Below are 15000 nucleotides of genomic sequence, written 5' to 3'. Positions count from 1 at the left end.
AAAACGCTGTGGATTCCACTTGAGGTTTGTCTTAGAAGTGGAGCTGCAGGATCACAGCTCTGCCAACAGTAAGTTAACAGCAGCAGTAGATGTTTAACCGGTAAACTCTCAGACCTCGTTAGTAGCATCAAGAGAAAGTTATATTTATATCTAGCATTGCTCAGCAATAAGCAAATCCCTGCTGTCAACATGGATTCACTTCCCGCTGAGCTCTGAACTACACACAGAGTAGTCTCCCAATCTATTTTAAGATTTATTTTTACTGTAGTTCTTCTTTATCAGGATGCAGCAAAGAGAGAGAGAGGATTACATCTGAGTTAAAGGACAAGCATCAGATTAATCCCACAACTCCTACAGCTGTCTTCCTTTCTTTCACTTCCTAACTAATGCTAATTAAGATGTGCATATGTCAAAAATATTGAAAGAGGCCATAAGCTTACATTAAGCTTGAAAGAGGCCATAAGCTTACATTACATTTAAAGGTGGTGCTTGTAGCATGTTCACATCAATCAATCATTACCACCACATTAATGTTGAGACATTAGTATAATTACTGTAAACAAACATGACCATTGGCAAGAACATTGGCAGCTTCTAGGGGAAATCTGATGGATTTGGAGGGAAATCTTTTTTTTTTTCACAACTTTGTTTATTGGAATTTTTAGAAAATACAAAATGTGCAGTAGGTCGTACAAAAATATAAATAGCATATAAGGCACAGTTAACAGATATGCATAGACTTACAACATCCATACACATCCACAGGCACTTGCATACCTACCTGAGAATATTATATATACATACATGCTCAACATATGTACATATATGTACCCAAGTTTTATGTTTATAGAACAAACACAACAACTGAAACACAACATATAGCCTGGACGCCTAGTCAGTTAGAGAGACACAGTTTGTATACTCAAGATAAATAAATAAACAATATTATTATTATATTATTATTATTATTATTATTATTATTATTATTATTATTATTATATATTATTATATATTATATTAAGAATTATAAAGGATTATACAGAAAAAATACAATGGTCAAAAATAGTAAAGGAATACACCCACATCGATTTGGAGGGAAATCTGATGAATTGCTTTACGGCACAAAAGTAACGCCAAGGAGAAAAGCTTTGATCGAAGAAACAACGGCACTGGGGTTTATGGGAAATGTAGTTTTAATTTTGAGAAACACTAGCACTAACAAGAGAGAGATAGACCAATCGTCTCCACCATGGTCTCATTTGTTTAGCGCAATTAATTTGAAAATGATAGATTGATGTTTTAAAAATGCCACACATAGCTCCTTTTAAATATGTTTTTGGACTAATGTTTGAACATGTATGCGCTCACGTACGATATTCTGTTTAACCACATGTGAGTAGAAGAGTATATCTGTGGACTCGCCCATCCTGCTGCTCGTCCTCCGCTCTGCAGGGAGGACAGGAGAGACGCCGTCTGTTCAGATGTGTAAAACATCTCAGCAGCACGTCTCCTCTGGCTGCCGCTCGGCTCGCTCCCTCGCTCCGACGCTCTTTATTCCGACACCTACACACACCCCGTTTCTCCCAGGTTCCCTCTCTCTCTCTCTCTCTCTTTCTTTCTTCTCTTTTATTCTCTCAGCTGCTCGGAGATAAAGATACAGTGTGTTAAAGCAGCAGGCTGCTTCACTGTATATGAGCGGTTGTAATGATTCTGATTCTTTCTGTGGCGAATTGATTTCTGGTCACTTGTCAGGTAATAAGCAGCTGTTTCTTTTGGCTTCTCGACACTTTTAACATGGCAATGGGTGTTTGGGTTAATGGGTAAAAGAGGTGTGAGAGTGTGAGAGTGTGTGTGTGCGTGTGTGTGAGGTGTTGATAGTGATTTGTCATGAATATGGCTGGCATCACTGCCCTTCTCATGTCGGCACTTGGGGGGCATCATAGGGGGGCTGTAGTGAGTCTAGCCTCTGTGTGCGCCTTTTATGCCCTTTCACACACACACAAACACACACACACACACACACACACACACACACACACACACAGCTGTTCTTACACCTCCCTTATTGCAATGTGTGAGACGCTGGTTGAAGATGGCATGGCTTTCACCACCTCATGAAGGCCAGCATGCAGCAGCAGCCATCGAAACAACTCCCTCACTCTGTATCTGTCCTGCTACTGTCTATCTAAATCAGTGATTCTCAACCTTTTTCATATATAGACCCCTAATTTAATCCACATTAGAGCCACGGACCCCCATTTGATGAGATTTTGTCTCTTGGACCCGTATCTGTATGATTTTGTCCAGAATTCCATGACTATTCACATTGTAGGTAGAGAGATAACAGTGAAACTATGATCAAAGCAGTCATTCTTCTACATTCTCTAATTGTGTTAACTTCTTGTAAATTAAATAATGCTGAAATTTAACAATTCATCAAGTTGCTGGGGACCCCCTGGAACCCCCTCAAGGACCCCTGGTGGTCCCCAGACCCCACGTTGAGAACCAGTGATCTAAATAGACAAACTACAACACAACACTCTAATCTTTACAACTAAATGACATTTGAAATATCCAAATAGTTCCTCTCAGAGGTGGAGCAAAAGTCAAAAGTCTGGACCCACCTGACTGAATGTTTTTCATTCCCTTAAAGCCATTTTGATCTAAAGGCTTCTGCTTAAATGCTTGAAATGAGTTTCTTAGACAAATATAAATAGTGAAGTTGATCCTATGTATGAATTTCTTTCCAAAGCCTTTTGCCTTTCCATCAAGGCAAAGGGCAGCTACTTTAAAGAATCTCAAATATAAGATAGTTTTGATTTGTTTAACACTTTTTTGGTCATTTTTTCATAGCTTCGATGTCTTTACTGTTATTCTAAAATGTGGAAAATAGTAAAAAACAAATGTCACTTATAGCTGGGCACCGGCAGACAGCAAGTCCATTTACATTTACATTAACATACTGATACTATTACATTTCAGAGTAAGAGCATGTAAACGCCATATCCTGATATTTGAAACCTGAATATGAGCATCAGTATATGTCTTTATTAACAGAGACCCTGAGGCATGTAAACACAATCCTGTTTAATGTTGGGTTTTGCTGTGTGTGTGTGTGTGTGTGTGTGTGTGTGCATGTGTCCGTCCTGTTTCCATGGTAATATGCATTATATATAACGGAACACGCCGTTATTCCATGTTTGCAGGGACATTTGCAGCTAGAATGCATATTAACAGCTTATCCTGACAGAAATAAACCAGAGCAGCTGTCTGGTTTCTATTTTTTTTTTTTCTATTCCCTCTCTATATAAATGCAGTGCACTCTTCTTCCCAGCAGAGAGAGCTCCAGCTAGGTGCCACTGCTGCCTCGCTCTGCCGTGTGTGTGTGTGTGTGTGTGTCCAGATAGAGTCCGTCTTTGCATGTGTTGTAGAAGACTCAGGAATTGATTGTAGAATTTGAGTTTTGTTCCCCAAGCCGTACTTTAAGAGATAAGAGCTGAGTAAGGATATTTTTTTTATAAGGATAAGGATATTTTTATTGTCATTCCAGAACATGTTGTACATGAAAGGGAATGAAATGAGGTACTCTAGACTGTGAAAATCTGAAAAATAAACAAGGTGCCAAGTGGGCCTGAATTGCAACATGCCCTGATATGAAACAATAGTAATAATAGCAGCACATTGTTCAGTGTGATTTGCAGGATTTTCAGTCTTAAAGTGCAGAATTTCTCAGTCTCAAATTGCAGCAATGCCCTGATATGGAGTAATAGTAATAATAGCAGCAATGATTCAGATGCAGTATTCCCATTCAGATCCATGTACAACATTAGAGGGAGAGAAGGCTGCAGCTAATGTTAATGGAGGATAGCTGCAGGTTGGATGACTTTCTGATGGCTGCTGCTCTGGCCGGTCGATCTCCTTTCTTTGTCTCTCGCTGTCGGCTTCCATTCTCTGCCTGGGCTTCTTTTATTTGCTAACAGCTTCACTTATTCTCACTCTGACTCTCTCTCTCTCTCTCTCTCTCTCTCTCTCTATCTCTCTCCCTCCCTCCATGTACACATTCACATTCTCTGTCAAACACATTCTCTCTCTCTTGTATGTCTGCCTCTCCTCCTTGCTCTCTCTCTCTCTCTCTCTCTCTCCCGTTCCCTCTCTTTCTCTCTCTCTCTCCCCCTCTCTCTCTCTCTCTCTCTCTGTCTCTCTCTCTCTCTCTCTCTCCCTCCCTCCATGTACACACACACACATTCTCTCTCAAACACATTCTCTCTCTCTCTCTCTTATGTCTGCCTCTCCTTGCTCTCTCTCTCTCTCTCTCTCTCTCTCTGTCTCATTCTTTGTGTCTCTGTCACTGTTCTCTACTTTTCTTTTTCTGGGACTTGCTCCCTCTCTTTATCACATACACACACACACACACTTGTTCCTCTCTCTCTTACATTCCCTCTTTCTTCTGCCCTCTCTCTCTCTCTCTCTCTCTCTCTCTCTCTCTCTCTCTCCCTCAGAATTTGCGAATTAGAGATGCTCTCTGCAAGATATCTGACTTCCAAATGTCAAACCTGCTGTTGCGCCCATGTGGACATTGTCCCTTGTTGTTATATGGCATTTGTTGGTGTATTATGTTATTGTCAAGTGCATTTGTTTGTTTTTGTCTTCAGATGAAAGTATGAAATATGGAGAACATTAGCTGACACTAAAGAACAGCAGCTTCCCCAATACTAATCAATTCTTGACAGACCGTTTCGCTCATGGATGTGTTTTTCTGTCTTTAGGAGGCTTTATTTGTTTGTTTCAACCCAGCTGATGGAAACGCAACTAATTCAGATTTAACTTTTTGCGACATTTCAAAAGTTTGTGTAGAATTCGCCTGACAGTTGGATGGAAACATATTTGCTGTCTGTCCGTCTCTTTCCTCGTCTCTCTCTCTGTCGGCCTCTCCCTCTCTCTCTCTATGGTCTGACATATATTCTCACGGGAGCTTTCGTCTTCTTCTCTCCTCCGTCTCCAAGTTAACATACTGGAAGAAGCAGCACTTTAGGAAGGTCACACACACACACACACACACACACACACACACACACACAGAGCGACAGGAGCAGCAGCATGTGATTTAAAGGGAGTGGCACTCAACTGATGTAGACAGCCTTGTTGTGGCAACATGACTGATCTTTCCGCCTGAGTGACTTGCCCTTCGCACAGCAATGCGTTTGATATGATGGCTCCGGTGTCTTGGACCTGTGATTTGGGTCCATTTGAGGGAGATCTGCCAAGTCATTCTCCACTGAGTCTTCTAGAAAGTTTAGCAACTGACGCTTTTGTGTGAAATACCTGGCTGATAGTGGTTCCTCCTACCTTTGGTTGGATCAGAGGTGTGATAATTAAATGGCTGAAGCTGGCAGAGGTTAAAAGATCAGTTTTTGCAGAAGTGGCATTATGGGCTTCAGAGTATGTCATCATGTGATTTATATTGTGAATTTAAAGAGGACTTTAAGTTTGAAAAGTATCTACTTTGTGAAAACAGGAGGTATGGCCAGGCTATTTGTAATTTTCGAGTTTCTAATAGCAGAATTCCCAAAATAACAGGAAGATACAAAGTTCTGGAAAGGAATAAAAGGTTTTGTAATTTATGTAATGACAGCTGCCTGAGGGATGAATATCACATTTTGTTTGAATGTAAAAACACAAGCATTGTTGAGAATAGAAAGAAGTACCTGCCAAAATACTTTGTAAACCATCCGTCTATGTTTAAACTTTTATTATTATTGCAGACAGATAAACCAAGGATAGTATGTAAACTGGGTGCATTTTTGAGTAATGTTCTGCCTCTCTTTAAATGACTTCATTTGTGCTAAAGATCTATTCTGGTTGTTTACCATTGTACTGCTGTTTTGTTTTATGTTTGTACTCCACAAACTCAAGACCACGATGTGTGGTCTAGAGTAAATAAAATCGGAATAATCTTTTGGATTTTATGCTATGTCATGTTCAGAAGTAATTCTCTCACATTCTCTCTCTCTCTCTCTCTCTCTCTCTCTCTCCACAGTACTCTAGAAACGACCTTTGACACCACAGTAACCACTGAGGTCAATGGGCGGAGCCTCCCAGCCCTCACCACGCGCTCCTCCCCCATGGCCTGGCGTCTGGGCCAATCACAAACCCCGCGTCTCCAGGCGGGAGACGCCCCCTCCATGCCCAGCAGCTACGCCCCGCCCAGGGCGGGCGGCACGGCGGCCGCCGGCACCGCCGCGGGGCGCTACAGCGGCCACCCGGACCCCTCCAGGTTTGTGTACAGCGCCCCCCTGAGGCGAGCGGCGGCCGCGGCGGCGGGGGCGAGGGGGGCGGAGCAGGGGGAGAAGGGAGGAGGAGGGCCGGAAGGAGGGATGGAGATGGAGGTGGCAGGGTACATGAGTGATGGGGACATCCTGGGGAGGAACGCCCGGACGGATGAGCTCACCAGCGGGTAGGATGACCAGCTACACCGGGCTGCTAGTGCTGAGCCCGGTGTTAGCTTCTTCTGAACAAGTTCCTGCTTTAACAGTTTCTGCTTTAAGTCTACGTTAGTCAAGACCTGAAGTTTTATGAAATGAGTATGAACAATGAAATGCAAATTACATGTTGTGGACATGAATAATGTGAACATTACGTTCCTTCACCATGAAAGGATTATGTGGAATTAACGCAAAATGGACACGCCATTTTCATCTATCATGTGAAACATTTTGCTGATGGTTAAGTTTAGAAAAGTGAAACAAGCGTTAGGATTAGGCAACTAAAACTTCGGTTGAGGTTAGGCAACAAAAACAACTTCAACTAGGGAAAGGTTTTTGTCATGGTTACATAAGAAAAACTTGAGCTGAAAATGAAATGAATGCTGCCTGTTTCTAGTCTTGTCTCCTTCATGTAATCCTTTCATAGTGGAGAATTGTATTTCTGTTTTTTATGCATAAAGCACATTATTTGCATTTAAAGACATCGTGCTCATTTCACAAAACATTGCATAACAGAAACAATGCATCTTGTGCAGTCTTAAAGTCATAAAGACACCAGCTTTCAGATGGATTGGCCTCATACTTCATTCCTACTGCAATAGTTACCACTAAAAACGACATTTGTTGTGTGTAAAGGGCAAGGTGTATTGAATCAACGTGACAAATTTCCATTCACTGCTGCAATGTAAATTCAATTCAGTCCACAAAAGTTCACGGTTAGACATGTATTCGTTCAAAGGCGCCACGGCCTCGCCTATTTTTTTCTATGTGAACGGCGCCCTTTAAGAAAAATGGCTTCCTGACATCCACCAGGGCTGCTGCTGGTTTGTCAGGCCATGAAGGAGACGCTCACATAATGCGTCCATGCAAACCTTGAGCACACTCAATACACTGACAGAGCTCCTGAGTGAGAAAAGATAAGTCGGTATCTTCCATTAAACACCACGACAACGTGTGTGTGTGTGTGTGTGTGTGTGTGTGTGTGTGTGTGTGTGTGTGTGTGTGTGTGTAGGCTTCTGACCTTCATCCACTCAGTAGCGATGAATGCCGCTCTGCCTTGAGCAAAGAGAGGAGAAGTGTGTTGAAAAGCAATTCTCTGAACACATATGAATGTCTACACACACACACACACACACACACACACACACTGCCACCCATGCTTTTAAGATTTCCCCAAACCGCTTTGCGAGCAGGGAAAACTAGGAAGTAAAGGAAGTTTTTTTCCCGATTGCCAAGCAAAGCATCTGCAGGATTAAGGAAGTGTCAGAGTGGAAAATGTAGCAGCAAGTTGGGAGGGAAAGGTGATTAGCTGAATTATGAGGCTAATTAGCTCAACGCTAATGATCCTCATGCCCCATCAGCCGTATCTGATAGCAACCTGGCATCCCCCCACCCCCACCCCCCCAAACCCCAACCACCCACCACACACACACACACACACACTCGCAGATACACACAGACTCCCAGATATCATCACATTACACAAATATTCACATGTTTGCATTCACACGCTTACATACAGTGCAGATACACACAGATTCATACATATACACTCCCACATAAACACACAATCATAGATAATGTACACACACACACACACACACACACACACAGATACACACAGACCCCCATACACATATCATCACATTTGCACACTCACACACACACAGATATTCACATGTATGCATTCACACGCTTACATACAGTGCAGACATACATACACATACACACACACACACAATAGATAGTGTACACACACACACACACTCACATACAAATGCACTCATGCAAGCAAGCTACACGTCTGTCAATCAAGTGTCTCTCAATCAATACATCCATCAGTCAGCCAGGTCACTGCCCTTCCTCTACTGGTTCAAGTTCAATTAGTCAGACTGTTTATCAATAAAAAAGTGAGAAAATCATGAATAAATCAGACTTTTGTTGTTTTTTTTTCCTGCCAAAGGAGGCCGGCTCTCTCCCCGTCTCTAATTAGTCTTCCTCTCACAGATACCTTACGGACGGCGGCCTCCATCTGTATGCGCGGAACGCCGGCCGGACCTCAGACATGGCCTCTTCCCGAGAAATGTCCCAGAGAGGAGGCAAAGACGTGCAGGGAGACATCGACAGGTGAGGACGGAGGCTGTCAATCATCCTGAGCGTCCTGTCGAGCTGCTGTGTGTGTGTGTGTGTGTGTGTGTGTGTGTGTGATGTGTGTGTTTGATGTGTGGTCTGCAAACTCTCTCTCCTCACACATCCAGAAAAACATACCGGATACTGGATAGATGAGAGAACACTGTGAATATAATTTGCGTACAATGTTTACATTTTCCATTTGGATTTGCATTTTCCGCGTTTAGCTGATGCTCCGATCCAGAACGACTAAGTAGAATAAGTTTCAGTTCCCATGGTGCTTTCAGATGTTTTGCTAGTTGCCATTCACTTTCAACTATAGAGTGAAGCGGATGTTTGTTTGGAAAATCCACCGGACTTGTGTGTGTTGCAGCCGGTGAAAGTGTGTGCATGAGGAAAACGCTTAGTTGATTGATTGATTGATTGATTGATTTTCTTTTATTTTCGTGTCATGCACACAAAGTGCCCAACCCTCATGGGTTTACAAGACACCAAAGCTACAGTTGCAGTGGTCACACATTTCATTTCAAAATGACAGATTATTATACATATTATATATTCTGCCTTCTCTCCCAAGCCTGGCAAATAAAATCCGCTACAAAAAAGATTCTCTTCTTGAATCACAACTCAAGTTTTTCATAATCATCCAGCCCAAAGAAATCAACATAAATAGAGGACATTTTACTAAAAAAGTACATCCTTTACGTCCTCGTAGACAGGACAGTAAAACAAAAAGTTTTGGTTTTGGTGAGGAAAAGCTGAATTCGGTTAAACTTTTCCAAGCAGAACCTGAAGGTGCATCATCTCAGCCAATTAAATTTCCCACTAAAACAGTCGGAGCATACAAAGAGATGATATACTTGCAAATAAAACATTTATTTAGAAAAAAAAGCAACGTTTCGGGTACTGAGACCTTCATACATTTGCCTGACGAAGGTCTCAGTACCGAAACGTTGCTTTTTTTTCTAAATAAATGTTTTATTTGCAAGTATAGACAGTGTGCGGGAATCTCTTCTTACGCTCTGCCGGCTTCCCAGTCCTCTCCTACACACCTGTCTCCTGGTATAGGTGTGCGAAGAACCGACAGTTTCCACTAAAACAGTCACCATGGCAACCACTTGTTGACTATCAACTTAGCATGCAAGCAGTGACGTTACCGATCTGAACAAATGTTGTACGTTAGCTTGGCTTGTGCAGTAAAAGCAATATCTGTATAATTTTTGATTTGTGCTCATAGTTTTTTATCATTGTAAAGCATTAGATTTTGCAGTGGACTATGTATGATGTGTACACTGTATGGTGTTGTTTACATTTCTACAGAGGTGGAAAGTAACTAAGTACATTTACTCGAATACTGTACTTAAGTACAATTTTGAGGTAGTTGTATTTTACTTGAGTATTTCCATTTTATGCTACTTTATACTTCTACTCCACTACATTTCAGAGGGAAATATTGTACTTTTTACTCCACTACCTTTATTTGATAACTTAAGTTACAAGTTACTTTGCAGATTCAGATTATTAATACAAAATATAATCAACTAATAAACTGTGATGTATTATTATAGATTACTGTAAGATACCCAGCAGTATATAAAGTAGTGGAAATCAGCCCCACCTTTTCCAGCTGCAACATTAAAGTGATGCTTACACATTAATGCATCAATAATTATAATTCAATAATATAATATATACTGTATTATTCTGAAATGGGTCATTCTGCATAATGAGTACTTTTACTTTTGTTGCTTTAAGTACATTTTGATGCTAATACTTTTGTATTTTTACTAAGCAACATTTTGAATGCAGGACTTTTACTTGTAACAGAGTATTTTTATACTGTGGTATTTCTACTTTTACTTAAGTAAAAGATCTGAGTACTTCTTCCACCACTGCATTTCTGTATTGACACCCATAAGCTCCTCTCTCGAATATCCCCTACTGTTCAAGACGGAGCGCTTTACACTGAAAGCATCTTTACATCACCAACATGACAAGCAGCCATAGTACGGAGAGCAGGGTTTGGGTCAAAGTGCGCCGACTATTATTCCTGTCACAGAGGAGCTAGGAGAAGAAATGAGAGAAATAGGAGCTAAGGAGAAAGGTAGAAAGATACGAGCATACCAGGGCAAGTATGAAAGTAAGATATGGGAGAGGGGGGAATGATTCAGTAGTGAGAGGCTGACGTGAGGAGAGATGAGTTTCCAGCCTGCGACGGAAGATAGGGAGCAAATCCGCTCTGCATATCTGCTTTGCACCAAACGTGTCTGGTGTGCTCATCAGTGATGTCACTTCTCACACGTGGCGGTCGGTCACTGCTCCCGCTTCGTTTTTAAGTTAACCGAGAGAGACAGAAACGATAAAGAACAAAGGAAAGATGGAAAGGAGAGTGTCAAGGAAATGAGGGAATGTCCTTCTGCAGAGGTGATGCAGCAGGTCTTCCCCCCCCCCCGCTCCCCCCCCCCCCCCCCCCCCCCCCGCTGCTGCCGGGACATCCAGGACTAAATGAGGCAAAAAGCAGAGACATGCTGTTGATTCAAAGCTGTCAGGCTGTGACTGTGATGACGGGCCGTCAGAGAGGCTGCCGGGGAGAGACCCGTGTGGCGAGGTTTCCCAGCGTTGCTTCTTCCAGTTCGGACGGGATTTTAATGAGTGCCGCCGTTCAGGGCAGTGGGAGACTTGAAGAGAAGCCGTCAAGACTCAGCCAGTGTCATTACGTAATAATAATAATAATACTAATTGGAATCATACATTTCATTCAGAAAGTGCTTTTTAAAGACACGCTAGGGCTGGGCGATATGGACCAAAAATCATATCTCGGTATTTTTAGGCTGAATAGCGATACACGATATATATCTCGGTATTTTCTACGAAGTGGGCTAAATGTTCAGTTGTAAGTCAAAGCCACATGTGAGATGTCACAAGCACTTTTATTAAAACAAGACTGTGATCAAAATAAAATGCAAAGACAGGGGTTCCTTCTCTGTTTTAGAACAGTCTGGTAAGTTCAGAAAATTACATCACTTTATTGTAATGCAGCCTTTAAAACCAGGAAAAGACAACACTTATGCCATATCACGATATTACGATATCCAAAATCTAAGACGATATCTAGTCTCATATCACAATATCGATATAATATCGATATATCGCCCAGCCCTAAGACACGCAACAACACTTTTCATATATTGAAGAGAGCAGAAGTACGCAAAACAAAAACATTACCAGTCAAAAATTTGGACACACCGCATTTTTCTTTATTTTTACTATTTTCCACATTTTAGAATAATAGTAAACGCATGAAAACTATGAAATAACACAAATGCAATTAGTGAGCAAAAAGTGTTAAACAAATCAAAACTATCTTATATTTTAGATTCTTTAAAGTAGCCGCCCTTTGCCTTGATGGAAAGGCAAAAGGCTTTGGAAAGAAATTCATACATAGGATCAACTTCACTATTTTTATTTGTCTAAGAAACACATTTCAAGCATTTAAGCAGAAGCCTGTAGATCAAAATGGCTTTAAGAGAATGAGAAACATAGAACATTCAGTCAGGTGGGTCCAGACTTTTGACTGGTACTATAGGTTACATGTGCTGATTATTTGTATGCCTTGGACTTTGATGAGTTTTTGGAGCTTTGTATTCAAGCAGTATTAAAGCAAACATGTGCTAAATATCTATGGGTGCATAAGGCAAATTTGGGTGAAGGAAGACTTGTAGAAGCTGGATGAAGTTCCCCCCCTGCTGTGTCTGTGTCTGCTTCCCCTGCCAGCCTGGATAATCCAGTTGTTTCACAGCGGACATGATCCAGTTGTTTCTGGGTTCTGTGTTTGGTCTTACCAAGTCTCAGGCAGGCAGGCAGGCAGCCGGGGGGGGCGAGTCTGATCGTATCTGTGATCGACCGAGCGTCAAAACACGCCGGACCTGACCGGAGGTTCAGAATACACTAAAACCTGCACCTGTCAGTCTCAGACCGCTCTGCCTGTCAGCCTCGACTCCGAGGCGAATGCATGGACAGGATGAGAATGAATATGAACGCCGTGAAGCTTCCCTTCTGTTTCTCCCAAGTCTTAACTTCACGCTGCATGTGTTTTATCTCTATATTTGAATATTCTGCTTTAAGCATCTCTCACCTGGCCTCGATATGAATCCCAAAAACTGCAGCTTTTTCCCAGCTAAAGCCTGTGTTAGCGTGTTAGCGTGTTAGCGTGTTAGCGTGTTAGCGAGTTAGCGGTGCGAGCCTCGGGGGGCCATGAGGAAACGTCGATGCCTGCTTCCCCTTAAGATGCCTGCAGGAGAGAAAGTCCCGATAGGATCAGGATTGAACTCTGGAAGCCTGTCTTCCTTCCTTCCTCCTTCCCCCCCCCCCCCCCTATGAAACTATGTGAATACACACCTAAACACACACACACACACACACACACACAGCTCTAAAGCTTCCCCCTGCCTCCCTCTGACAGAGTGTGATTGTCGGACGCTGAGCTGTCGCTTCCCTCTGACACATGACAAAGCTCGGGGGGGAAATTCATTTCGGAAGCGTCCGCTCGCTCGCCGGGCTTCACACCTGAGCCCGGCTTTAGGACAGGATCTGCCCCCCCGTGATTGGTTCCCTCTTTATCGCAAACCAATCACCTGCTTTTCCAAATAACCCCCTGGCTTTAAGTGAAATGAGAGGAGGATAAGTCCGGGGTTCAAACTTTCTCTTATCTGACTTTGAGGAACTTTTTACCTCCTCAAATGCCCTTAATGCTGGCATTAAAGGAGCGACAAATACACGCAAAGAGGTGGAGCAAGGCACTAACATCATTTAATCTAAGAAAAAAACACACTAAGTAGGTACACACACATCCCCACTCGCAGATTCCCATGCAAACTCTTTATTTTTAGATTGTAAGTGAACCAAATTAAATATTCATTATGTAGTTTTGCCTGTCCTGATGTTACCCATGTGGATTTTTTTCATATTTGGCTTGTTCTTTGATGCTGAGGGACTGACACCAAAACCTGCACAACGTTTACTGTTTACCGTTTTAAATCGCTGAGACATTTTCTGCTATGAAACTTTGTTATAACTGTGCCGGAAATATCTGGACATGACGTCAAGTTGTCTATACGTGTGTTTTTCCTTTAAGAGAAGCTAGGGTTTTGTGTTACAGTACACATTACTTGGGCATTTTACCATTATTTTTTATATATATTTTTTTTAATTTAGCCTTTATTTAACCAGGTTTGTCCTATTGAGATCAAGGATCTCTTTTACAAGGGAGACCTGGCCAAGAATAGCAGCAACACAGTTTCAACAAAAAATTAACATAAAAAACACATAGAAAACACATAGATTTTAGTAACATTAAAATGATCAGATAGAACATTTGCACACAGATACCCTGGTTTCAATAGATTTCACCATAGCTTCATTCAGGGTTACTAAGTTTTGAAGTTTAAGATCAGACTGTAGATTGTTCCATGCAGTAGGTGCAGAAGACCTAAAAGCTTTCTTTCCCAGTTTATTTCTTATTATTATTATTCATTTATTAGGATATTATCAGGAGAGAGAGAGGGAGGGATGACATGCAAAGAAGGTCCTGGTCCAGATTCAAACCCAAGACACACATTTTATTCCACTGTGTAACATTCAAGAAAGAATCATCTGCAGTACCAATGCAGGATAAGAAAAAAAATGCATGAAGAGGGGCTTCTAAAATGGCTACCACTGTTCATAGGTGTCACGGTCATCAGGCTTGTTCTCCACACAGCACAGATCTGCTTTGCTGCCTTGTTTTTCCCCTCTGGCGACTGGTCATGGCCGCACTCTAATTCAGAAATTGTTTATGCAGAGCTGTGGATTCACGTTGGCTGCGGGTGATGTTTTTTTATCGTGCAAAGGGGACAAGTTATTAAGTATTAAAATGTTTACCAAAACCAAAATCTACCTCTGCCCCTCTTCCTCCTGGGTTTCAGTACTCCCTATCAATTATGAGGAGCGATTGGGTAGGTGTGCGCTTGCAGGACACACACACACACACACACGGAGACTTTCTAATGCCTCACACAAGCAAAAAGAAAACACACACACTCACACACACACACACACACACACACATCCCTCGCTCCCCAACTAGCCTGGCAGACTGGCAATCTCAAAGAGAGAGTTCCTGGGAGGCAGAGAGGCAGAGAGTCGGCGCTGTGTACATAAACTGAGTTCCCACGAGGCTCGTTAGGTTTCACGGTTCTCTCGGTCCGTAACGACTCCCCCGGCTGCTACCCGAAGGCGGCTCCATCCCAAACCGGCAGGACCCCCGAGGAAATCCATCTAAACGACTCGTCGGATCCAGACTCACGGCCAGCAGGTGACAGAAGACCATCTGCGGGGGGGGGCTGTGTTT

The 15000-nt window shown here is 42.3% G+C and overlaps 1 protein-coding gene across 1 annotated transcript in view; it reads left to right on the top strand.

The window, feature by feature from the left end:
• The window catches only part of nav3 (neuron navigator 3), a 120121-nt gene that overhangs the window by 27697 nt on the left and 77424 nt on the right, over positions 1-15000 (top strand). Inside the window, exons 4-5 of the mRNA XM_071538188.1 lie at positions 6038-6454; positions 8490-8609. Coding sequence (XP_071394289.1) covers positions 6038-6454; positions 8490-8609 — 537 coding nt within the window. The remainder of the gene's footprint in view (positions 1-6037; positions 6455-8489; positions 8610-15000) is intronic.

This window comes from Centroberyx affinis, unplaced genomic scaffold, assembly GCF_046629955.1.
Source record: "Centroberyx affinis isolate AG114_WGS23_722 - 3 ecotype Tasmania unplaced genomic scaffold, CSIRO-AGI_Caff_v1 ptg003220l_1, whole genome shotgun sequence".
Taxonomy (NCBI): domain Eukaryota; kingdom Metazoa; phylum Chordata; class Actinopteri; order Beryciformes; family Berycidae; genus Centroberyx; species Centroberyx affinis.
Note: the sequence above shows the minus strand (reverse complement) of the source record. Positions and strands in the feature narration are given on the sequence as shown.